The sequence below is a fragment of the Chelmon rostratus genome, chromosome 10 (assembly GCF_017976325.1).
Source record: "Chelmon rostratus isolate fCheRos1 chromosome 10, fCheRos1.pri, whole genome shotgun sequence".
Classification (NCBI taxonomy): domain Eukaryota; kingdom Metazoa; phylum Chordata; class Actinopteri; order Chaetodontiformes; family Chaetodontidae; genus Chelmon; species Chelmon rostratus.
In genome coordinates, this window is record NC_055667.1 from 957543 (window position 1) to 984719 (window position 27177).

Genomic DNA, 27177 nt, shown 5'->3' on the forward strand with positions numbered 1-27177 from the left:
CGAGAAAAGGAAGACGAAGGCAAGTAGGAGGTTCTGCACGGAGGTCATACGGTAAGACAAATCTTAGTGTTTTACACTAAAACTTCAAATCATTTTACTCAGATCCTTACAGCGAGAGCGATACAAGGGAAATTAACATAGAAAACAGAATATGTGCAGGATTACAGTATGTGTTCTGGGAGAGCAAGAACTGTCAGTGAGTGCAGACCTTGTGAATGTGGTCTGTGCGCAGTCGACACATGTCCAAATATTTCAAATCAACAAATATATTAATGAAATCCACAAAAAGTGGTGTCTTGCACAAAAGCGTTTAGCGTCAGAAACACAACAGGCCTTGTTTGGCTGAAGGAACCAAAATCTCTTCTTGATAACATTCAAAATTATGCTCTTAAACCGCTATCTTGTGCATTATCTAGTGGTGTTGGAGGGCTTTTGCTAAATCGTGTCATAAACATTGCAGCAGATGTTTTTTTGTGAAGGTTTTGATTGAATTTCAGGAGCAGGGATTTTGAAAATCTTTTTCTTTCCACACCTTTCCCCAAAATGATCACATAAAGCTCTTCTAAAGTGAGATCATAAATTCGATCGGCGCTCTGTACAGTGAAATTGAAGTTGCACACTCCTTTTATCCTTCTGCAAAGTAACGTTTGAGAATCTTCCAGACAAACATTAATCATTCAGAAAGGTTTATGGCTGATTGTTTGTTGTCCGTCACATTGGAGCAAATGCAGTGAGGTAAAAGGATTATATGAGAGCACTCACCAAAAACATGGATTTATTCTGTTTAATTCAAAATATACTTATCAGCAAAAGTGAAAGTGAATTCTATGAAGATGAACTAATATATCACACACACACATATATGCAAAATATGTTTATATTTAATATATTTAAATACATTAACAACATCACATCTGACTGTTGGAGTATACAGCAGACCAGCACCATCAAATATGAATCTGTTTTGTCTCTTATGTCTCAGATTTGAAAGACATAATGAATGATGCTGATAATGAATATGAGAGCGGTTCTGAACCTGGAGCCTCTGGAGGTCCGGAGTTGCAAGAAAATCTATAAAAATATCTGAAATGAAACAAGAAAAACAAAAACACACAAAATATTTACCAAAAATATGGACTTGATGATGATTCTTCTTTTCCTGTCAAATATAAGCCTTCACCTACATACTAAAAACAAAGGTGAAATCTTGAGTATTTTACCATATCATAGTTGTACATTTACATCTAAAAAAATGCTTTGACAACTTACTTTCTTTCGCCTTTAACATAGTGTCCCCTTGGACCCTGTAGATGCCTCACGATTCATTGCCCACAGTAGTGTTGCTGGTTGATGTCATGTCTTGGGAAAGGTTTTGTTTTTCTTTTCCTTTCTGTTTTACATGTACACCGCATTCTCCGACACTGAATGTTTTTGCGAGTTTCATTTTGCCAACTGACCACTCAGTCAGTTTTCAGGTAGCATCTGGCTAAGGGAAAATGTCAGATTAAGCACACTTTCCACAGTGAAAGAGCACACAAACACACCCAAATTCCATTTGTAATGGTGACTCATATGTCCCCATCATCGTTTAGTATCATATTCACAACAATCCAGAGCAGAGAAGCTTTGATCTTGATGTTTGTGAAATAGTCAAAAGAGTTTATCGATTAGAGTCATGTACCGGTTTCATGACACTCAGCACAACTTTCACACTAAAAAAGAGGAACATTATATCCAGAGTGAGAAAGTCCACACAGGGAGATGGTCAGGTTGGGTGCAAACTGGATTATGTAGCAGTGATGTCCGCGGCACATTCGACGCCTCTGTTCCTAAATCACAGTGGAGGAGTGACTGTACATTTATGTGTCCTGTTAGTAAGGTTAGCACCAGCAGTTTTTTGGCCACGTTAGCCATGGCACAAAGTCACTTCATTTAAACAAAGGAGATAACGGAGCACACAAAGTGAGATCGTGACCTGAATTTTTTTCTCAGCAAGCTTTATTTTGAAAGTCCAACTGGACATTTCGTATTTATTATTGCTAACTTGAAAGCAGGAAGAACAACAGTCAATGTGGTGCAGGCATGAAAGATAGAGTACCCCCCCCCCCCCAAAAAAAAGGGGAACATTTGTGCTCATGTATACGAATCCTACAGATTGAATTTCTTCACTATTGAACAAACTTCTGTGAGACTGTGTTGGTCCGGGACATCAGTCATATAAATAACAAATTTCTAGTGGCAGCTCTTAGCCTGTATGAGATGTGCTATTGTTGAGCTTGTTGGAAAGATAATGACAGTTCAAGGTGTTCAGTGGAATAACGACCAGACATGGGAGCGGGTACTCCTGTGCATGTTGTGTAACACCTCAGGAAGCTTCTCTAAACGCTGCAGCCATCTTCTCTGCAGAAATCAGGAAATGGGGCTGCACCTTTGCCTTTGTGAGACATTCACCCAGCTGCAGTACATCGGTGAAACAGAACAATTAAAGCATTTCCTAAATGACAATTGCAAAAGTGACTTTCTGCTTTCCTTTCTCATTGTGTTACATCACCAGTTCAGTATTATTCACTCCTCTTATGTGAAATCACAAGTTCTATGCCAACAAGAGTAAAAGGGAAGATAAACTAGCAAAGCAATATGAGCACTGTAAGAGTGTACATTTACTTCCATTAAAATTTTGAGGTCAGAAATGGAATACTATCTAATATCTGATAGGAGCCTCACACACCACAGAGGCTTTCACTAAGGTTTTAAGACTCAGATGTGTCTCAGTACCGTTTGCAGCCACTAGACTGCAATTACGCCTCATTGCCGTTCACTCTAAACCATTTAACACATACAACATGACTGATGTACATATAAGAGGTGGAAATCAGAGAAGTGATGTCACAGTTATCTGTAGCAATAAAAAAAAAACAACAAGATTCTCAGCCACAGTAGCTGCATGACTCTCCAGTGATGGCATCGTCAGTGTGCTGGTCCACCACTTTGGTCCACACTGAAACAACTATTGGATGGATTGTGATGAAATGTGGTTCACACATTCATGTTCTTCTCAGGAGGAATAATAATAAGTTTAATGGTCCTCTGACTTTTCATCTAGTGCCATCATCAGGTCAACATTTACTTTGTCCAATACTTTGGTTTATGAACAAATAGTGGCAATATAAATATTCTATCAAGTGAATGTAATTTAATATCTTATATCTTTATGTAAATAAATATTCTCAGAAAAACTGTTTATGAATAAAACAACCAGACAGGAGCATCAGCTGTAGCTAATTCAGTGACATACACATAAAACATAAAAATGTACAACATAAAAGGATATTACTACAGACACCAAGAGTAGATCAATGTTTTTAAGACATTGATGAAAGAGTTATTGGTTGCATTAGTTGCAGAAATGAGCTGTGTAGTAGTATCCATTTCTCCACAACAGAGCAGTATGCAATCTGAGTGTCAAGAAATGTTAGGAGTTAGGTTGAGACCTACTAGGTGTGATCATAAATATGCCTCCAGGCTGGCGTGCTGTGTCACTAAGCCTCAAAGTAAAAATGTTTATTGTCGTTTGGAATGGCCACTCTTAAACGCCTGGTCGACAAGCTTATTGTCACAGTGAGGGCAGCGCAGAAGATGTTCACACTGCCTGTTGATCGCATGAAAAGTGACAAGCAGTCGGAGGGCTTGTGAAAGAAGTTCATCTCCCCTGCTTTCACACCTCCACGCAGGCCAGTCACTGTGAGGTGGGTGTGATTGTTGGAAAGTTAGGCTGTGTTCAGACTAACTTAAGGCCTGTAAGAGAAAATCAGTGGAGAATTTTACGTCTCACTGCACCCAAATCAACTCGTCCTCACCAACGCAGCCTCTTCTTTTGCGCTGTTTTAATGCGTGACTGTCTTTCGGTCTGAACACCTGTTTATGCAGCCCCCGATTCCGCTAGAAAGGTGTGTTTGTGTGTGTGTGTGCGGGTGGGAGTGTGTGTGTGGGGAGATTCACATGCTTTTTGAAGCACTTCATTTGAAGTTGACTGACGTCTTTAATGTTCAGCAGATCTTTCACTTGTCAAAGTCAGAGTCAAAGTCAGCCAGTTTTATTTATATAGCTCAATATCACAAATCACAAATTTGCTTTAAGGGGGTTAACAGCAGCACAGCAGAGCATACAGTCCACCGTTTTCATGCTCTGTCCAATTTAGTTTGTTTGTTTGTTTGGGGTTGTTATGTCATATTTCATATGAAAAACATACAAAAATACTTCTTCATAAAACATATCTCATGGTCAGTGTACTAGGCTCTGTAATCTCTGGTCTCTGTTTCTGCGAAGGTGGTGAGATGTAGTTGAAAGCTCAGGAAAAGGCTGGTGGACCTTGAGTTAAGATGCTCTGAACATCACAGATGAAGTTTATATAAACAGCAGAGGAGAATCTACTGAGGTTTGAAGATATAGTCCAGTCAGCACAAAGTTGGACATGCAAACACTACAGAAGCTGATGAGAAACTGGTTGTCAGAGATTGATTTTTAGCTCCATTAACTAAAGATTACAACACAATTATCTCATTTTCTGCAGATCACCAATGGCGATGTTCAGATAGTCATGTCTCTCTAAAGGTATGACTGTCCCAAAGAATGATCTAATACTGTCATGAGAAATCAGCTCTATCTCATGATCTCTTAGAGAAAGGTGTCATGACGGTAACATTCTGTGTAGGCTCACTTCCTTTTCCTCTTGCTATCTTAAATCTTTTTATCTACGGTGATGCCTCTTGGTCTGAGGGCTGCGAAGAATGATGAAACCATACAGAAACCTGTTGTCCCAAAGCAAGGAGTTCATTACTCTGATAGTTAAGATCATTAAGTTTTGTTGAATTTCAAAAACTGATATATGTCATTTTAATAAATTAATCAAAATGCAATTCAATTTAGGTCTAAAACATTTCATGTTAATTCAGTGTAATATTCTGAAGTACAATTAGAATTAGTGTTAAATCTTCATGTGCACATTTGTGTTCAGCACAACTTCAAAGAAGCCACATTCAGCTTTGGTACTTGCACACATTTGCCTCCACACTTTTTACCAGCCTGCAGCCGTGCCTCGTAGACTCTGATGTAAGTCTTCATGCTTCATCTTCTTTAACAAACAAAATCAAAAGGTAACACTTAAAAGAAAAAAGATTCAGTATTTCGTTTTTTGTTACCGTTTCAATGGAATTACTAATCATTTTCTTTGGTGAGCTGACATAAAATAAATGTGAGACTCTTGTTTTCAGATGTTTGACCTAAAATTACCGAACAGTTTCAAAGAGTTAGTGTGATTGGGATGTGTGATTTGAGATATGGGAGTAAGTGAGTAATAAACCTACACATTGATCGTAGTAACAGTATGAGGCTTCTGCAACTCTCCACACTGTAATGTGGCTGATTACAATATCTACACAGGAAACACTTCGTCAAACCCATTTACACAGACAGATACGGCACATGTTGACTCAAAGAAAACCAAATATCAACCATCACAAAAATCACCTGGAGTGCGTACTGGCATGACTAAAGCTATCCTCACTTTGAAAAAACAGACACAGACTTTGATGGGCTTCTTCTAGAGTAGATAGAGTCGAGAAGGAAGCCAGAAAGAGAGATGACAGTGAGAAACATGTTGAGTGTTCTCATTTCCTACTGAATTCCTGTTTCTGTGAGAGCGCACAATCTCTGTTGTGACAGTGAGGAAGCTGCAAGAAAGGGTCCCACTCTGACATATGAGGGTCTGAGGGCTTACCTGCCATGTGTCTTAACATGATAAACCATCATGGCTGCATTAAAATATGGACAAGATGAAGCCAAAGACATGTGAGCAGTTCATGTCTTGGAAATTTGAAGGTATCCAGTGGCTGGTTGCACACTAGGACTGTCTTTCTCACTAGAAATCGAGAATTACTAATTTAGACAAAAATAGTTAGCTAACTGATCAACTACCAAAAACGCAGAATGAAGGTAAGACTGCAGCAACCCCTTAAAAAATAATATATATATTTCATTCATTGCTACACTCAGTGCTAAGGTTTCCCAATTAGATGTCCATGTAACAGTCAATGGTGAAGAAGAATTCAGATCCTTTACTTAAAAGAACAGTTCAACATTTTAGGAAATATGCCTCTTCTCTTTCTGTCAGAGAGTGAGATGTTCTGATGGATCTCACATACTGTATGTGTCTTAAGCACAGAGCTAGCGTAAGGATGAGATTAGCCTGGTTTATCATAAAGACTGAAAGCAGGGGGAAACAGCTAGCCTGGCTTTATCCAGAGTTCAGAAATACACTTGCCAACATGTCTAAAGCTCACTGATGAACACGTTCTAACTGATTCAACTGTGCAATAAGAGAAATGTAAAAACAACAACTGGTCACTTTAGGAAAAATTACATGCTGGATCTATTTTTTTTATCAACAACACTTAATTCATTCACCCAGCACTTCTGTGCAGCACCTCTGCCCCAAAATGAAATTTGTTGACATTCAAAGGAGTGCGCCCTCCAGTGGTCGTTTTAATTCTGACACTAGTAAAGGGGGAAGTCAAGTAATGATGTACCAGATGTGGCATGGAGACACAAGGGTTGTGTTCCAAATCACATACTTTTTCTTTTTACTCTCAGTACATACTACAGCTGCCCCTAAAAAGTGGCGTGGATAAAACTGGGGCAAGCAATTTTGGCATAACATTGTGCAAGTTTGCTCGTACCTTTGTCACAGTCACAGAAAAGGTATGCGATTGGGAATGGGTGCCAAGACTTTGTACGAAATCTGCTCTCAGCTGCTCGGTCAGTGTAATGTTTCTTCACAGCACAGAAGATTGTGGGTTAGCATAACCAGAAAAACGTGATGGCTCACATACTGCAAAATACGACTGGATGCAGGACATCCTGACATTTTTGAGCTGCTATTGACATACTATGTATTGGGACACACTAAATCTTTTTCTAACATTTTTCTGTGTTGTGTTATGGGCATTGGAAGGCATGGAGGAGGTAGGTTTGATGGGTGAGTGAACAAAACACTGGACTTTAACATGGGAGACAGCTTTCTCTTTCCTGTTTCTTACTGACAGAAGCCAGAGTTCCATCTAAACGTAGCACAGATTTTAATTTGACTTTTAAGCACACTGACAAAAGAAAATGCCAAATAATTTGTGTATCCATTCACTACTGTTATGTGGTTATTAGAAGTTGGTTCCTTGGTGGCACTAATTCTCCCGTGGTGTGCCATTAAACCATGGTCGAAGAAAAGGATGCAAGGAGATGATGTGATACCATTAAATGAGTGCCAGTCAAGCCACAAACAGTGAAAACTCTTTAAACACAATGAAAATATGGCATTTCTGTTTCTTGTATTCATTTGAGGAAGGTTACAGTCTCCTATCATTCCACACAGATTTGGTGTTTTTGCCTATTGACATCTGGTTTTTGCAAGATCGTCACAAATATGATGAAGCTAATTACTTGCTGTATTTTAACCCAAACCATTATCTTTCCCTACACCAAACCAAGTATTTGTTGTTCCGAAACCAGCACCACTGAATAACAGGGTTGCAATAGTTCCATAGACTTCAGTCTGAATGGGCGAATGCGGAGGTTACATGTGTCGTAGAGCGACTGATGTGTGAGTTCCAAACCCTGAATAGTTCCAGCCATCAAACCCTTCATCTTCAGTGTTTCCTGAGCATGCTCGCTGGTAAGTTGATGAAATACCTGCATTCTTCTGACATTTGAAGGCTTTAGCTGACCTCTCATGAATCTAGCTAATGGTGGTATTTTATTTGGCAGCTTTAGTTTGTGTTTATCATATGATAACAGTTAGTTAGATTCTAACTGCAGTTAGCTAGCAGGAGCAACACTTCACTAATATAAGATAAAATAAGACTTTATTGATCCCACTCCAGGGAGGTTCACTTGTTGCAACAGCAAGAATAAAAAGGAGACGTAGAAAAAAAAAAGAACAAATAGACAATAAAAAGATACAAAATAAAAAGAAAAGAGAGAAATGGCTCAATTTTACATTGGACTAGCTACCAAAACCAGATGCCAGTTGTTCTCCGCTGACCTCCAGTTAATGGCAGTTATTGTCATTTGGCATACAAAGTTTCTCTTTATTAGATTTGCTGTTAAAGTTGTGACTGTATCAGTACACCTGATGACAGTGAATGGTAGCTAGCTGAACCAGCTAACACGGCTAGCTTGTATCTAGCAAGGTTGCGTCTCGGTTCATTCATGGTTTGTGAACATTAGGCGGTGGATCAGCGATAAGATCACAGCAGGAAGAAAGTATAACTGCACACAGATAATTACTTCATATGTTTTCTGACATGTGAAACCATGAGAGACCGACTGACCTCACAGGCCAGTTATCTACAAAGATCCAAAAAGCAACACGGTATGTAACTGTCAGAAACAACATAATCAGAGTGTGGTCACTCAAAGCACCAAGCTGACCTGCCTCCTAAATTACAGCAAACCTCCACAACATGCAGCAGGATTGTTTCTGGTTGTTACTTTGGTTGTCAGGGAGGTCATTTATCAGCAGAGCGTCCGCACGGTGCTGCACGAGTAGAGGGAACTGCTGAAATGTTGTCAGGGACTAACCCCTGATTCCTGATGGAGAGGAACATCAGCGTCTGAACCCTCGTAATCAGAGGAAGCAGAAGTTTAGGTGTTGGGCGAGCAGACAGGAGTTTAAAATGCAGACTTTTATGTTTTTATTATTTGATCATCAAATTCAGAGAATCTGCAACCAAGTACTAAATGTGACCGTTTGATTTAGGTTTACGTCCACAGTTATTATTTCATTTGAGATTCTGTACAGGAGTACAGAGACTGAATAACAGAGATCATCCCGATGTCTAAATACTGACTGCAGGTGTGAACTCTCTCTTCTGTATGTCAACCTCATGAAAATGTTTGGATTAACCTGAACACCGTTTCATCTTTCTTTACCTCTCCCAGTTCTCTCCAGCAGCGACAGGCCGGACTCGACTCAGGACCCGGTCTCCTCTGGTCTGTGACGTGGTCTGCTTCTGGCAGTGGACTGCTGTCATCAAATCATTCAAGCGCCTGTAGCGTTACTGCTGGTGTTGCTGTCATTGTATGGATCAGCTGACTCTGTGATTGTTGTGTGTGTGTCTGGAGATGTTTGGAGTGATCGTCCACTGAAGTTTACTGAGCGTCACAGTCAGCTGTCCACGTCTCCTTTACTTCCTGCTGTCGTGGTGGAAGGATGTAATGGCTATTTTGAACTCTTGTATGTCTTTCTGCCATCTTTCCCTCCCTGTAGGAGGTTGAATGAGTTTCTGCCCTCTCCCTGGATATATCAGAGAATAAAATGTTTTGTTGAATGCAGCTGGCTGCCTTGTTGATTTTGCACTTATTGGCCAAACTTTCTCGTCTCAACCTGAGCAGCTGCTGACACTCACTGATATTCACTTGTTGTGCATGTTGACGTCAACGTCTTAATATTAGGATGTGACTCATTCTGACCACAGAAGACGAGAAAATATTACTGCATACATGCTGTGAGTCAGTGGTGGAAGAAGTACTCAGATCTTTTAGTGAAGTCAAAGTACCAACACCACAGTGTGGAAATACTCTGTTACAAGTAAAAGTCCTGCATTCAAAATCTGACTGAAGTACAAAAGCATTAGCATCAAAAGATACTTACAGTGCAAAGAGTAAAAGTACTCATTATGCAGAATGGCCCATTTCACAATAATGTATTATTAGAATTACTGATGTATGAATACATACTGTACATGACTGTAATGTTGCAGCTGGTAAAGTTGGAGGTATTTTTTATCATCTATACTGCTGGGTAGCTTGTGAGTTTCACCCTGGTGATCTTATCTTAAATGGAAATCCTCCAATAAAGCAGAAGTACCTGAATTGTACTTAACTGATTAATGATGTCTCTCCGCCCCTCCCCAGAAAAACTGCTGTACTGAATGTAAGTGCGGTTAACAACACGTACTAATCAGTGCATTCATTTTGACCAACGATTGCTGCTTATATACTCGCTTCTGCTGCCTGTCTCTTTTGACAGTTTGGCAGCGCAGGCTTGTTCGCAGCCAAGAGTGTCACAGCCCTCTTATTCAACAGTGCTGCCCAAACCTGACCAAACCGTAACCATAGCGCATAAAACAAATGTATTTTTTGACAGGAATTTGTAACCGTTGTACAGGTATAGGCATTAGATCAGAAAAGCTTACATTTGTTGTTCTGAACATGATTAACAAATGATGCATTTTGTTGTTTAGTTTGGAGGACTTGTGAGCAGAGGTATTGGTCAGTCATGATGGTACCAAACACAGCAGTCTCATTGTGAGGATAAGTCCCAAGAAAACTGTACCCAGCTAATCTTACACACCTAACTCCTGCTAAAACCATAAACTGTTGAATACATTGCACATTAATTGCATTGACATGTTTTTTGACATGTTCTTTTTGCTGACTGTCATCATTGGATTAGTGAGAAGCTACCAGCAGGAATATGCTGCTTTGCCGCAGCCATGCACATGTGCGGCGTTGCACACATGCATTAGATACAAATAAAATGGCAACTTACTCATAAAATCATTTCTCCACAGGTATGCTAGTTCTCAAAAACTCAACTGGCTACCTTAACAGTGACATATTTACTCTTTTGAGAATGAAAAGACAGTGGTGGACAGTAACTTAACTTGCCTATGACACTAATAAATATTTATAGTTAGATTTTATTCAATATCATCATGGTGAATTTTTGAATGCAGGTCCTTTAGTTGTAATGGACATTTTACAATGTGGTAATGTTACTTTTACTAAAATAAAGGATGTGTATACCTCTTCCATCTGTGTCAAAATAGCTTGTTCCAAACAGTCATTCTTTCAGCAAAATGCAGCTGAAGAAACTCCCTCCATTGGAACTTGAGTGCAATGAGTGTCTGGAACAAACTGAGCATGTTGATGGATAATTGAGAGGTTGTTTGAGAAGTTTCTATAAATGTTTTGATATTTCTTTTCCACCGTGAATACTCACCATTGGAATACAATGTAACGGACATGAACTGAAATGTGTGAGGATGCCTGATACTCAGAGTATGGAGTATCTGACATTGTTGGAGAATTTTCCTTGTGCAACTGATAAAACTGACTATCAAATAATGAAACACAACTCCAGGAAAGATACCATCCAGGCATCTCTGACAAACACAAGTCCCAGAGGTTTCAAGTGACATATCACCATGCTGAACAAAAGTAGAGCAGCTTCATCTCCCACTCATTCTGTAGACTGTTGTGGTGATCATTCTGTGTGTGTGTGTGTGTGTGTGTGTGTGTGTGTGTGTGTGTGTGTGTGTGTGGGTGTGTGTGTGTGTGTGTGTGTGTGTGTGTGTGTGTGTGTGTGTGGGTTTGTGTGTGTGTGTGTGTGTGTGTGTGTGTGTGTGTGTGTGTGTGTGTGTGGGTTTGTGTGTGTGTGTGTGTGTGTGTGTGTGTGTGGGTTTGTGTCAATGCACCTGTGAAGAACACCAAGTACAAAGTCTGGTACAGGAAATGTTTTGAACCGCTAAAGACTGTGTACATGGCTGCAGTGAATGCTGGATGCTGATTGGCTGAAGAGAATGCATTATTTTCAGATAACTGCACAACTCTGATATTGCATTCTGATTTATTCTTGATGCTGAGAAAGCTAGAGCTATGTGTTTATAAGAGCGGTAAAGTAAGATTACACCCAATGTCAAATCACAACTGTAGAAAAAGACAGAATGTTGAGGGAAAAACATAATGAACGTGATTTTCTAACAACATTTATGTGTAGGAATGAATTCAGCATTTGTTGACATGTCAGTGCCAAAACACAGCTGCTGGCCTGCTGCTAACAGGCTGCTGGATTCTCCTACCTAGCTGACTGCTGAGGACACAACTTCAGCTCCTACTGCAACACTAACTCGACAAAGAGTGTTAACAGCAGATTTAGCCTGTCAGACCAAAACAAGCGACTTTGATGGATGCAGTTTTAATTTAATTTTGGAAAGAGATACATGGATATACTTCAGATTTCCTGTTAATCAAAACTGCAACTTTGACATCGCCTAAAAATGTCAACAATATGTTTCATGCTGTGTTATTTTGTTTATTTTATACAAATTAGTAGTTCGAGAGCACAAATCAGTACATTGAGAGCAATAAATAAAAGTTATGCAAGAGCACGAATTAGTAATTCATCCACGCAATTTATTATTTGAGAGCACAATTTTTGAATTAAAGCACATTACGCAACCATTTTTCCCCACGACACCTGCATGGCTCTGAACTTATGTATGTAAAATAGTAATCTGCAAAACAACTAGTAATAGTTTATGTCAGATAAATGCAGAGGTGCACCAGGTAACGTAGCAGAATACATAGAGATATAATGTGCATTAAATGGAAACTCAAATACAGTACAAACACCTCTAAGTTGTACTTATGTATAATACTTAAGTAAATGTACTCTTCTTTTCACGACTGAAGTACAGATCAATTGGAGCACTCGACTGAATAAGAAACAGCTGTCAGTCAGAATCAGTCTGAGTCACATGGTCAGATGGCCTACCGTAAAAGCAAAAGACACACCAATCAATAAAATATTCACATCAATTATGAAACTACAAAACACGTAGTATTAGGAGTAGAAACTGAACATTACAGAATACCATCTACAGTGGTAGAGTATTCTCTTCCCGACCTGATGAATTCAGGGATTCTTACTGTGAGGATGCTTTCATGTTCTTTCTTATTGTAGCTGCTTCTTCATAGCTGTTTTGTCTAACTATCAGGCGTATGGTAAAAAAATTCAAACCATTTTTCTCATTCATTTATTTTAGCTGTAAAAATGCAAAATTAAACTTCTAAAACACTAGCTCTCTAAATATTAACTACTAGATCAGCAGCTGCCTGCAAACTGCAGGATACCACTTTCTAACAAGGCTCCCTTTATAAAGGCTTAAAGGAGGAGATACAAGCCAATAATAACAACAACCCTTGTGCTTGAAATTTTCTGTTGACCAGTTTGACTGTTTGCTTGCCTAATTCTGACCCTTTAAGCAGTGCACATGTTTGGAATTTGAGTGTTTTTCTTCTTCCAGAAAAATAAATTAAGAGAACATTTTGGGACACAACATTAAAGTCTCTATAGTGAAATAACAACATCTCTTCTGTAACTGCAGAGATGCCGGAGACTTCTGATGAGAGTGTGAGGGGTGGACTGTACAAAGCTCAACCAAATTGTGACACAAAGATCAAAGAGCCATGCCCTCCTACTCCTCCTCCTGCTCAGGCCAGGGACATGGTGTCACCACCTGCCTCAGGAAGTCAGGTATGCAACAAATGACAACACAGAAGCAGCTGGAACTGACTGGAACAAACTTAAACAAAGTTATTGAGCAAACCACAAGCAAACCAAAATTCAAGTTCCATTTCATAGTTCAAGAACAAAGATGTTCAAACACAGTTTTGAATTTTTTTTTTCTATGTAGTTTTCCTGCTGTTCATAATTGCAAACTCTTTTCTCAAAAGTATGGAAATTCACAAATGGTTCAGACTTGTCGTACAAGTCATGCACAGATAGCCTGTCAGTCTCTCTAAGGGGGAAAACACCCTTGTTTGACCTTCATCTGAGTTAATCTAGTTTAACTATTGTACAGAAATTCATTAAAAACTGACCAGAACCAAAACAAATGCAATGCAAAATTTATACTGTGTTGACTAAGGAGAAAGGGTTCTTTTAGATTTCATGATTTTGTGAGCATATTTTGACATGGCAAGTCACTGTGGTGGTTAGGGACGTTCTCTCACTCCATCAGCTGGCTGTTCAGGGTCTTTATGCAGGTCTCTGTCCAGTGTCATTACCGACAGCCTGATATCTCTGTGCATGTCACATGAACACCTCTCATAGACCACTTTGCTTGACTTATTTAACATCTAAGAGAATGTTGCCTCTTTATGTCTGTCCCAGTGCCCTAATGACCTTACAGTTAATGTTTTTTTTTATTGTTTCGGTTCCTCTGACACCACTATCCTACTAAATCTATGATGTTGTTGTCCTCTGATTTCCACAGCAGTATTTCTTCTTATTCTTCAGTAACATTTAGGAAAAAGTTTGTGAATGAAACTATGAGCAGCCTAATATGGCAATTTTAGGGGCATTGATTATGGTAATGATGAAATCTCACAAATGCGAACCTCCTCATGAACAGGTCATATTCATCAAGCAGAATTTGCAAAATTTAAGAATTTGGTGAATCAATTTGGAACACTGGTACAAACAAACTTCACAGAAAAAAGTAAGAGAAGTTAAGGATAAAATCCAAAAATGTTCTTGCATGATGCCGAGTGACACCGATATTATCCACATGCCTTTGTTAACGTTGATGTTTTCTCCTCTCAGTGTTGGAGCAGTATGGAGGGCATTAGGGAGAAGCAGCAGAGACCGTCAGTGCTGCGTCAAGTTTCTCTAGCAGCTTCCCGAAGACTACACGGTATGCACTTCAGTGTCCTCAGCTGCAAGTCAGCAACGTCATCATTGTGCATGACAATCAGTTTATGTGTGTTGGCATTTTTACGCATGCTTCATTCTGTATTTTTTCCAGTGTGCGCAAACATTAACGTTAATGATGTAAAATATACAACCGGGCTTCAGACACACAGCCATACTTGCATTGGTGTCTGATGTTCTTCCTGTTCTCTTAACCGAAATAATTAACTGAAAACAGTTTTTGAGACCATTCTCTACCTGTCTTTGCAGGAGAGTATCGGCAGTGGCAGCATATTTTGCATGTGTTTACAACTGATCAAAGGCCTACATGAATGCTTTCTTCCCCTAGCACATCAAGAAAATATTACAGCTGTCTCCATTTGCAAGGAAGAGGTGGATGCAGGCCACCTTTCCCAGTCCTCATCACCACACATGGGCTCCTCTCCCAGGCAAAGCCATCACTACTTCTTCCCATCGAGAAGAGATGGTCCAAAGCAGGGCTCCACTGAGGCCAGGCATCATAATAGGTGACTTTCTCACATTTGCCCTGAATGGGAAAAATATGCTAATGGGTCAGTTTAATATATGCTGCGATGAAAAACAGGTTCCCTTATTTGGCTAGGTTAAATGAAAGCAGATTCTTTTGTGGCTGTGGAACAGTGTCTGGTAGGGACTGCTGCTGGAGCATGTGAATGGGCCATTCAGTCCTTGGATAACCAGAGTGAGATCTATGACTGCGACCTCATCTAAAGGTCAAACGCTTTCTCTGTGGGTGTTGGGCCTAACCACAGTTGCACCTTGTAACAGATTCAGTTTGTGATTTTCATGGGCAGACTCTCGAGGTGCAGCAGAGATGCAAAGAGTTTGGGGTTTGGTGACCTAAAGGTTGAGATGGGTCTTTGGCAAGTGCCAGCAACTGTACTCTCCTGGAAAATGGTGTAATGTCACTGCCCCAAGTGAAGATGAATGGATGCAACGATAGATGAGTCATGTTGTGTTATATGATATATATATTCTCCTGCTCCTCCTGGCAATGCAAAGCTATTCCAAGACCTCGAAACACATATAAGGTGCCAGGAAGCTCTCAACAGAGAGTCCCTCCCATATACATGGTCCTCACCCTGTCCCTAAAGCTACATTGTCTCTGACATAGGTCACTTGTCACAAAACTACCCATATGGGTTCTTCCATTGTTCATTAATGACTCCCAAAATAATTACAGATGATTATCACAAAAATGACACATATTACCATTTTTTGATCTGCTACCTCTGTGGTGTGATTATGTTTTGTTGTCGTCAGTTATGGTAACACTCTACTCACCAAAGTAATTACAGAGTTCTAGAGATGTGAAGACATAACTAAAAGTTGTTCCAGTGTGGGAAAACATAGGTAGTCAGATGTAGATACATGATGATGATACAAAGTAAGTAAACATTTCTTCCAGATTATCTAGGCCATTTTATTTGCAGATAAAACTGCACAAGAGAGCTGAAATGTCACCAATAAGCCGTCATTGCACAGGAAACCTGGGTGCAGACAACTAAGCACAGTAGGTCAAAGCTGAAGCTGGAAGCGATGTAACTGTGAAGGATATTTACAACCGAGAGTTTGGGTAATCATTTTATGGAGGTTTGTTTCCCACCTGTCTGATCGACTGACTTGCCCCAACTGATCTAATATTAGCATTGTTACGTATGTTGTTCAGATCTCAACAATGAACTTGATGCACACAGTGTTACCATAACTGATAATCGTTGACTGTTGGTTGGAGACAGAATGCAAACAGGACAAGAAGAGGACAAGCATAACAAGTGTAACATTCAGTTTGTGAATTTGATTTAGGTAGATCTACCTGCTTAAAAAATCATCAATACAGCCCATACAAAGCTTGTATTTGCTAACAGCCAACGTCCACTACAACAAGGAGCTTTTTGTCACTGCACAAATTTCTTTCAGCCTTTTGTCCAGCTCTTTCTCAAGAAGGTTTCTCTTGTACCACACTTTAAGTCTGAAAGTACTTTCACTTACATCACTGGCAAGTTGTATCACTGAGACCTTTCTGTTCTCTCCAGCATCCCTGAGGCGACCAGTGCTTTGTTTGTGAGTGGCCTCTGCCGCTGGCCTGGCTGCGATGCTGTGTCTGAAGATTTTCCTAGTTTTTTAAAGTAAGTAGACTGCCGAATATCTCCTGCTGGGGCGTCTTGAAATGGTTATTTTCAACCTTCAGGAGGTACAGGTTACCTGTTGAACCACTTTAAAACTGGTTTAATAATGTCATGTAATGATAACCTTTATTATTGGCCTGTTCAATGTTCAATTTTAGGATATGTGCTTGTCCATATTATCAAGCCATATTAGATAATCAACAATATTAAGTGCAGTGCTCAATCCTGGCAGCACCATGCACTTAGGACACTGTGAGGATATCAGAACATTTTAGATGTTGTGTTGTTTGGAGGCAGTTTGGAAATTTTAACGTAGCGGAAACAGCGCTTTCCACTGCTCCCAGAATCTGTGGTAGGCTTGGCTTAATGGAAAAGGTGTAGATTTTTTAAAAATCAGTCAGTGTGAAGGCCCAGTGAGTACATAAAGCATCTCAGAAGTTTTGTTGCTCTAGTGGGGTTGCCAAATTTATGTTGAATGTAATCTCTAAGTCTAATCTAAGTTCTCTACCATGAAAAAAAACCAAACTGATTCTTGAATGTACTGTACAAGAATGGTAACTAGATGTCAGCTTTGACTTGCTTCAACTTTTGGCTGAGGTTCCTTAAAGTCTTTAGTGGCCCAGAGCTATATTACACCCTGTCCAATTCAGTTAAGCACTAAACTCCCTGGTATTCCTCAGTTCATTCGTCTCTTACAATGTTTGCTGTCAAAAAAGCATTGTTTTTCTAACTTCTAATAATGTTTTTCTTTATAAAGTTTATAGTATAAAACTATACAATTATGGAAACTGTATACGTTTGTGGCATGTAATAGTGTTTTAGATGTTTTATTTACAGCATGCCGGATGTAAGTGATAACTGGTAATATTGTGTTCTTCTTGTGCTGTTGTCTCGCTGTTATCATGAATAAATACAGGCACAATGATGAAAAAGTTTTGTCCATATAAGCGTCCTATCACAGTAGCATAATCGTTTCTCTAATGCTGAAGGGTTTTCTTGGCAGTAGCTCTGGAAATGAAGATGTTGTGATTAGTGATTACTGTGCTGACTAATGTAGGTTCTGTAAGCTTTTGTGAGAGAGCAGCATAAATTAGAACAATTAGACAGAGAGATTAAATTAGAAATAGATAAATAATCTGTGTTACCTCACTATGGCACTGAAACATACCTTTTTTGATCCACTTGTCGTATATCTGTGACCAGATGGGAGTGACGTGAAACATGTTAAGACTTAATTTGACATCAGGTTATGGTTAGGTATCCCACAGATGACTAGTCAGGGTTAACCAGTTAGAGTTCTGGTTAAGGTGAAGAAACACACAAATCGATGGTGGAAAAGAAAGACCACCGGACCTGTCTCTGTAGTAGACACAATGAAAGTCCTTCTCATCTTAATTTGGGTTGATGGGGTGAATTTGGGCAAACAAGTGTGTTTCATTAAAAACACTAAAGTATTAACGTTGTCCTTTTTTGTGTTCTAGGCATCTGCATTCTGAACACAGTCATGGTGAGAGGAGCATTGCCCAGTGGAAGGTCCAGCAAGATATTGTTCAGTGCATGGAAAGTCAGGTGGGAACTAAAGAAACCTAGAAAAGAGTACATCTACACCATGAGAGCCCTCGTGAAAAAATGGTTTAACAAGGTGTAAGCTACCTCCCCTGCTCTCGATCATGGCCTTCAACATCTGTGTATCTGCCTTTTAAGTAAGAAATCATAATCAACAATCAAATAAAGCAGTGCTGAGGCTCACTTTAGCCTTGCCCTCTCATTCATGTTAATGTGGCCAACCTGCTGATGTAGTTGGGGTGCAAACACAGTGTCAGCTGGCAAAAAACCTGTTGAACCTGCCTCAGCTGCTGCTGACCTGCAGTTCAGTGTTCTCTGGCAATGAGCTGTGTTGGCCAGTCAAAAGCAACATTCCTGGTAGATGTCTGTAGAACATGAATACTGTATTTCTACTGTTTACCACATGTGTAGCAATAGTTGTTTGTTTATACATGTTTGTACAATTCATACAGTTTAAAACAGCATAATTTGCGCGAGCTCAACAATATTATTATTATTATTATTAGTAGTAATAATAATAATAATACTAGTAATAATAATAATAATAATAATAATAATAATAATAATCATCATCATCATCATCATAATAACCATAATAACCATAATAATCATAATCATAATAATATATTTTATTTATATAGCACAATTCATGCATGAAATATAACAGAAAGTGCCGAGCATGAAAGCAAATAATAATAATGTGTTTGACAAATAAAACAGAGCAGAATTAAATCAGGATAAGACCAGATAAAACAGCCATCAGGTAATAGAAAAGATACTTCAGGAGAAAGTTGTTATAAAGATGTCTTAAGATTTTGTTTGAATGTGTCAGATTTAGAACCCCTAAGACCTTCAGGGAGGCTGTTCCAGAGTTTTGAGGCATAATTAACAAAGGCTGCTTCTCTGTGCATTTTAGTTCTGACCTCAGGAACAATTGAGAGGTTTGAGTCAGAGGATCTAAGAGACCGAGCAGACTCATTGATACGCCTTCATCATGTTGGACAGACAGGACGGGGCAAAGCCATCCAGTCATTTAAAGGATAACTTTCGTTTTTTACAACCTGGACTTTATTTGTAGCATTAAATACGACCATTTAGACACCCAGACAACTTTGGTGGCATTTGGAGTCGTTTTGAAGAAATTAGCCCCAGAGGAGCGGTATAATGCGAGTAATTGGGGCACCCGTGCGTAGCCTCTATAAACGCATAATCTGTGGCGAAACTCGTTCATATTCCAATATTGTGTTATGACATGCTGGCGCTATTCCTCTCTGAGCCCGTGGTGGCATGTTATCAACATCCAGTGTCTCTAGACAACTACTTCTGACGTGGATGACGTCACTTTCGAGCGCCACGCGCTCCAGCCACGCGCAACCAGCCACAACACGGCTAACTCTGCGGCGGTCGGCTAGTTTAGCTGTAGTTTGCGGCTGTTATTTTTCACAAAATGGATGAACGTCCTTACCGTTTTGAGCCAGAGTACACGGACGAGGAGGCAGAGAGAGGAACAGCTGGCCAAACAACAACAAACGGCTAGTAGACGGTAACTGGTGGTGTTCTTGTGGACAATGTTCATCGATGACAACAGAGGAGGAATGCCTCTGTTGCTCAGAGTGGGACTTGCGGCCAGGAGATACGCGTCTGAATGTGTCAATAAATGTCTGTGTCACAACACTGGAGGATTTCCGCGCAATGATAAACTTCTGGCAAACAAAACCAAGGCAAATAAACAATCTATATATGTGTGTAAGCTACTTACTCAATCGAAAGTTGCCCATTTGGTCCTGCAGGCTTTGGCTGGGTCTTCCAGTTCACTTTAGGGACACGAAAAAACGTCTCCACCACAGCCCGGTTTATCATTGCGCGGAAATCCTCCAGTGTTGTGATACAGACGTTTATTGATACATCCTCCTCTGTTGTCATCGATGAACATTGTCCACAAGAACACCACCAGTTACCGTCTACTCGTGGACGCGCAGCCGTTTGTTGTTGTTTGGCCAGCTGTTCCTCTCTCTGCCTCCGCGTCCTCCTTTCAACGAGCTCCTCGTCCGTGTACTCTGGCTGAAAACGATAAGGACGTTCATCGTAAACAAAGTCATCGTCCACCACCTCAGAGTCGGAAAAATATTCATCCATTTTGTGAAAAATAACAGTCGCGAACTACAGCTAAACTAGCCGACCGCCGCAGAGTTAGCCGTGTTGTGGCTGGCTGCTCGCAGCGCGCGGTGCTCGAAAGTGACGTCATCCACGTCAGAGGTAGTTGTCTAGAGACCCTGGAGGTTGATAACATGCCACCACGGGCTCAGAGGGGAATAGCGCCAGCATATCATAACAAAATATTGGAATATGAACGAGTTTTGCCGCAGATTATGCGTTTATAGAGGCTACGCACGGGTGCCCCAATTACTCGCATTATACGGATATACGCGCCGCTCCTCTGGGGCTAATTTTTCAAAACGACTCCAAATGCCACCAAAGTTGTCTGGGTGAGTAAATGGTCGTGTTTAATGCTACAAATAAAGTCCAGGTTGTAAAAAACGATAGTTATCCTTTAAAAGCCAGTAAAAGAATTTAAAAATGAATTCTGTGAAGGCAGGTTACTAATGTCAAGACTCTAATACTGGAGTAATGTGGGCTCTGTCTGGTTTTCATCAGAACACCTGCTGCTGCGTTCTGTACGAGCTGTAACTGACCGACAGCTTCTCACACACACCAGACAAGAGCGTTACAGTCGTAATGGAGATAAAAGCGTGTGTTAACTTTTCCCTGTTGGCCTGGGAGAGAAACAGTCTATATTCCTTAAACTAGAGAAGGAAACTGTAGTCGCGTTTCTAATGTGGTGTTCAAAACTTAGGTCAGGGTCAATAATGATGGCACACATTAGAAATGCCACATGCAGACATCAGTGACTTCACAATCAAGGAATGCTTTTTTGCAGAGGTGTTGGTAGATGTATTTTTAAACTTTTGACAGAGCCTGGATAGCTGTTTTCCCCTGCTTCCTGTCTTTATGCCACGCTATGCTAACCATAGCGTACTCCAGCTCTGTACTGAACAAACAAAAATGAGATCAATCTGAACCAAAAATAACCGAAAACATTTACATTCTGTCTGACACCGAAGAAAATCTGGGAAGCATTGTCTTTGAATTCTAAAAAGGTATTTTGCAAATGCAAAAAAGAAGCTATTTACTTTAACTAATGACTAACAAACTCTCTGCAGGTATTGAATCATGAAATCACTTAAGCTCAATTTAATTGAAATTTAACCATGCGGTATTCTCTTTTTTCAGCTCATCTTGGAAAAACAGAAACTCATTGCGATGCAACTGCATCTGCACCTCTCCGGACACAAATACAGCGATTTGGTATGTTGGTTGTAATCATTCGTGGCTCTCACTGTTTGTTTCAGCATTATTTGCCTGACTTAAATGTGTACTGAATACGTTCAGTGTAGTTTGAAGGATTAAAGAAAAGTGTCTGTTCATGTCCACCTCTAATCATTGTGTGTAGAAGGCAGCTTCTGAGTGGTCGTACAGCCTTCCTGTGTTCCTTCCCCAGCCTCTGGTAACAGATGGAGATGGAGTGCAACAGTGGAGCACTACACATCTGGAAGAGCTGTCCCAGCAAGGCTACAGAGCTGCCAGTTCTGCCCACCTACTGTCAGGTAACAACGTTTCTGTGGTTTTCTATTAAAGACAAAGTACTAGAGCAGGAACAAAATTGTTATCTGCTCTCACAATTTTTATTAATTTATTTATTTGTCACACTCTGGAATGTATGAGGGCACCTGCTAACAGGATTCAACAGACCCAGCCACATCTGGCTATTCTAGTTAATAGTGTTTCATATTTTTCACTATTATAGTATTTTAGATAAATGAAAAACAAAATCATAGAGGACATGAGACTATTTCAATCAGGAGAGACAAGTGAATGAAGTGCACATAATTGTTTATTATGAGAGGTGATGAAGATCTGTGAGGATTGGCCGGTGATGGGGAGGTGGAGGGGCACGCATTACAGCATCATGAAAGAACTAAGACTGAGAGAGAATCTTATTCAAAAAGACAGCATCGAGATGACTGCGTCAGATTCAAACTAAAAACTTTAGTGATCCCTGCGGAGAAGTTGCTTTGTTGCTCTACAACTTGCTCAACACACAGTTAGAGAGAAGGATGAACTACTTAAAAAAAGTAAAGAAAAAAAGATACAGATAAAAAAATTGCTAAGTTAAAAACTACTATAAAGGTGATAGAACCATAATACAACTAGTAATAGTAAACATGTGCAAATGCAAATGTGTATGTGCCATGAGTAAAAATATTTTTTTATTTTAAAGATAAAAAATGCACAATATAGTAAAAATAATGCTGATGATAGTAATACGAGGTAAGAGTTCTACTTCAGCAGAAAGGGAGGAGTTATAGCGTTGAATGGCTGCTGGAAGGAAGGACCTCCCATGGCGTTCTGTGGAGTACTTGGTTACTCTGAGTCTCTGGCTGAATGTCCTCCTCTGACTGACCAGAACACCATGTAGAGGGGGGGAGACATTGTCTGTGATGGAAAGGAGTGCTGACAACATTGTCCTTTCTGCGGCTACACGCAGAGCCCAGCTCCACCCCCTGGACAGAGCTGAATTGGTTTTAGGCTAGACTCACAATGAAGGCGTCACTGTGCTATTGGATAGATGTGACCAGTCAATGACAGTTGATATCTCCATTGACAGCCCCAGACAATGACAGCAAAGCAGGACAGGGTGAGATACAGTCCTAAGCATGCAAAAGAATAGTCAAATGGGCTTTAATTTAAGACTGAACAGTACGAAATATGATATTTTAAATAAAATCTGAAAAAAAAAGTTTAACTTTTGACACTGTGTTTGTAAGAACTCCATTAAATGACTTTATTCTATTCAGATAATTGAGAATTGGCACACTTAACATTCATAAAACAACAATTTTCTCCAAACCTGTATAAAAATTTGCCCTTTTTATAGAGTCAAAATTACAAAATTAAACTAGGACATTAACTGGATTAATATTATTGGGTATTAAGGACTTTTGTATGTAAGACAGTATTTATCCTGTTCATATGATCCATTTTAGAATAATCTGTAATCTCATTTAAATTAGAATAGGTTGTCCTTAATGTCATTTTTATACAAATTTTGCGTTTCAAGATATGCCTGAACATTGTATAGTATATATTTGTTTCTTATTATTACAGTTTGATGGCTTTCACCATTCAGTCCTTGCATGCTCTCAAAAAAAAGTTTTGTGCTCGTGTTGAATTTGTCGCTAGCGTTTCTCAAATCACTTTGGTATTTACAGATAGGCAGCTCGACACCTCAGATGAATAAGCACGCAATCCTTATCAAATGCATTGATGACATGAATTAACGACATATCATCATTGTTGTTGGACAGATTTGGTCACCAGTATTGAATGTTACAAATACAACAACATCAGGCCTCCGTACACCTACGCCTACTTGATAAGATGGGTGAGTTTCATTCCAAAAAGGCAATTATAAAATGTTCAGTTATTCCTGAAGTTTTTATGATTGATGTGTTTTGATAATTACTCACTAGAGTACACTTTGCAACATCTTTAAATATTTTCAGGTACAGACTGGATTAGCCATGTTTGTCTAAACAGTGCTGAAATTAGATTATCCAGACCTGGATTAAAAGTCAAGAGGATTGTTTTGTTTTGAGCATTTGTCAATGCTGCTAAAAGTAAAAAAAAGTTCCTTAATCTAAACACATGTGTAATTAAATCTTAGAGTTCAAATACAGGTGCATGCGTGTAAGTGTGTTTTGGACTGCAGCAAACCAATGATGTGAGGCTATGTCCAGGTTTATAGTGATGATTACATCTGAAACAGAATCAGTCATTAAGGCACAAACTAGACAAATGATGCCTCAGTGAAAAATAGCTCAATTTAATGTAGCCTGGTTTGTCTGCTACTACCTGTGACGACAGTGGCCCATTTGTTGATACATTGGATGACTTGATGTTTGTTTTTTTTTACAACAATGTCCCTGTATTTTTCTCACTGTGTCTGACTGCAGTCTATTCTGGAGTCTCCAGACAAACAGCGCACTCTGAATGAGATTTACAACTGGTTTACTACCATGTTCTTCTACTTCAGACACAACACTGCAACCTGGAAGGTTTGACCTCTCAGATTAGACATTCACTCTGGTGCCTGATGAAATCATATGCATTACTCTGTTGGAGCATTATGGCAAATGTTACTTACTGAATCATGTACTATCTATCTATCTATCTATCTATCTATCTATCTATCTATCTATCTATCTATCTATCTATCTATCTATCTATCTATCTATCTATCTATCTATCTATCTATCTATCCATCTACATGGATAGGTTGTTGCTAAATCAATTTACAGAAACTGTTAAATCTGGATATTCCTTTGATCTCTGATACCTTATACATTATTTATTGATTAGAGCGAAACAAACTACTCTCCCTTCTAAAACAGAAATCATCTTACATAAACATGATGACAGACTGAATGAATGAAAAGAAACTAAATGGCAGTTTAGGTTAATTATCAAGCTGTCACAACAGAAGGATTAGGGCAGCACTGCCATCACATCATATGGGATGGATGGTTGTTGTACTCTTGACACTTCAAGAGGGTTGAATGACTTGTTGACCTAGTTGTGTGGTTAAGTTTGGGTCAGTTAAGCACAGCTTTGCTATTTAGTTGTTGAAACTAGTAGTTCCAAAATGTCTCATGTGATTTGAACATTTGAACCTGGCAGTAAGCAGTTACCTCTATGATACATGGTTCACTTATTTAATATTCTATAGCACAGGGCTGCATAATGAAATGGTAACTGTGGTCCCTTTATGTTACTCACAAAACGCTAATTATATAAATGGTGTAATAAATAACCAGTATCCTCTCTGTGCAGGCACCTCACTGACATCACTGATGTTCAGTAGATGAGCACCAAGGATGTTCTGAGAATTATGGGAAATGTGGTCTTTATTTTGCTGCATGCAGCACTGTTAAGTCTAGTACCACAGGGCTACAGTCTTTTTTAGTAATGTGTTTATACCCAAAACAAAAACATGTAGCTTCCATCTGACAGAACACATTTTTCCTTGTTTCTGTATTTGATTTTCCTGTTCTAACCAGAATGCAGTGCGGCACAACCTCAGCCTACACAAGTGTTTTGTGCGAGTGGAGGGAGGAAAGGGGGCTGTGTGGACAGTGGATGAAACAGAGTACCAGAGGAGGAAAGGGCAGAAATATCACAGGTACAAACATCAGACAAGAACAATAATCATGGAACCTGCTCTCTACTCTCTATCCAGGATTCAGTGCGGAGTCAGGTGCTGTTTCTGGGCAGATTTGTGTGAAAATGTAGGAAAGGAAGTAGGCATTCAGCACATTCTAATTCAGCATCAAATGTCTGCCCATAGTTCAGGCATGTGAAACTGATTCCATGAAGGGCCGTGTGGCTGCAGGTTTTCGTTCCAACCAAGGAGGAGCACACCAGGCTGGAATCAATTAATCAGCTGATCTCATTCTTCAGCTGATAACTAATGATCCCTTGATGTTGATTGGTTGGCCTGGTGTGCTCCTCCTTGGTTGGAACAAAAACCTGCAGCCACACGGCCCTTCATGGAATCAGTTTGACATGCCTGCCATAGTTGATAAATAAAAAGAGATGCTAAAATGTGAGTACAGTTTGCCAGTGCAGTCTGTATGTGTTTGTGTGTGTGTGTGTATGTATGTATGACACTAACTGTGAATGTTTTCAGGGACTGTCCTGTGAAGTGGCTCAAGTCTTACTCTCATTACTCCCCAGAGGATCCCTGAACACCAGCAGCAGGAGTAACATCCACATGTCGTGCTACACAAAGTGAAGAATCATTAAATGCCTCCTTGTATTTTGCTTTATTTTTATATGACTTGTTAGTCACGGTTGTATCATTTGTTACAGAAAGATGTTTTGTACACATATCTAACAACAGACTTGTTACCATTGATTTCTAATTCCAAAATAAGTGTTGCAAAATAAATGAAGCCAACTTTTATGGGTGTTTTGTCTTCAGCCTGATTTTACCAATTCATGAACTCATCTCCCATCATTCCTCTATACACTGAACAGAAAACGTCCTCCTACACGTTTACGGCTGTGATCTTGGCAGCAACAAATTCTTGGTCAGCAACTCCCCTTTCCAACACGACAATAACCCATGTGAAAATTTCAAAGGCAACTGTTACATTGCCATGCAGTGTTGTATGATTAGTGATAGTGAAACACAGCACTGGTGGCGTTAGGAATGTGGTTTACTGAGTGACACATGAAAGCATCATACCAAAATGTCAAGTATCAGTCTGATGATATCCTATGCTTTTCTTATTGTCAGCAAATCCCATGAAAAGACCCAGGCCCTTCCTGACTTCTCTTACCTGGCTGTGACACTCAGACCAAAGTCCACTGGTTCAAACTAAAGAGGCAACATCTTTAAAAAGTAATTTCCAAAAATAGCTGGTCACTGTAGTATTTATCAAAACAATATTAAACAAAAACAAATAGTTAATTTGTTGGGGATTACTTTCAGTGATGGATTAATCCGGGCTGCACGGTGGCTCGGTGGTTAGCAGCGTCGCCTCACAGCTAGAAGGTCCCTGGTTCAATCCCTGGGATCTTTCTGTGTGGAGTTTGCATGTTCTCCCTGTGCAGCGTGGGTTTTCACCGGGTTCTCCGGCTTCCTCCCACAGTCCAAAAACATGCTGAGGTTAATTGATAACTCTAAATTGTCCGTAGGTGTGAATGAGTGTGTGCATGGTGGTATGTCTGTATATGTAGCCCTGTGGTAGACTGGTGACCTGCCCAGGGTGTCCCCTGCCTTTGCCCAAG

General features: G+C 39.7%; 1 protein-coding gene across 2 annotated transcripts; it reads left to right on the forward strand.

Moving 5' to 3' along the window:
• foxp3b (forkhead box P3b) lies at positions 1 to 26351 on the forward strand. 2 transcript variants are annotated; one of them, XM_041945892.1, is made up of 12 exons: positions 1 to 51; positions 13224 to 13372; positions 14444 to 14534; positions 14880 to 15057; positions 16606 to 16698; positions 18180 to 18267; positions 21556 to 21630; positions 21776 to 21929; positions 23691 to 23767; positions 24339 to 24440; positions 25443 to 25564; positions 26072 to 26351. In XM_041945892.1, the coding sequence occupies exons 2-12, from the start codon at positions 13226 to 13228 to the stop codon at positions 26127 to 26129; spliced, it is 1185 nt and encodes a 394-aa protein (XP_041801826.1). In that variant the 5' UTR covers positions 1 to 51; positions 13224 to 13225; the 3' UTR covers positions 26130 to 26351. The 2 variants fall into 2 exon arrangements, with proteins under 2 accessions (XP_041801826.1, XP_041801827.1); XM_041945893.1 differs by having other exon boundaries at positions 21824 to 21929.
• Positions 26352 to 27177: the final 826 nt, after the last annotated feature.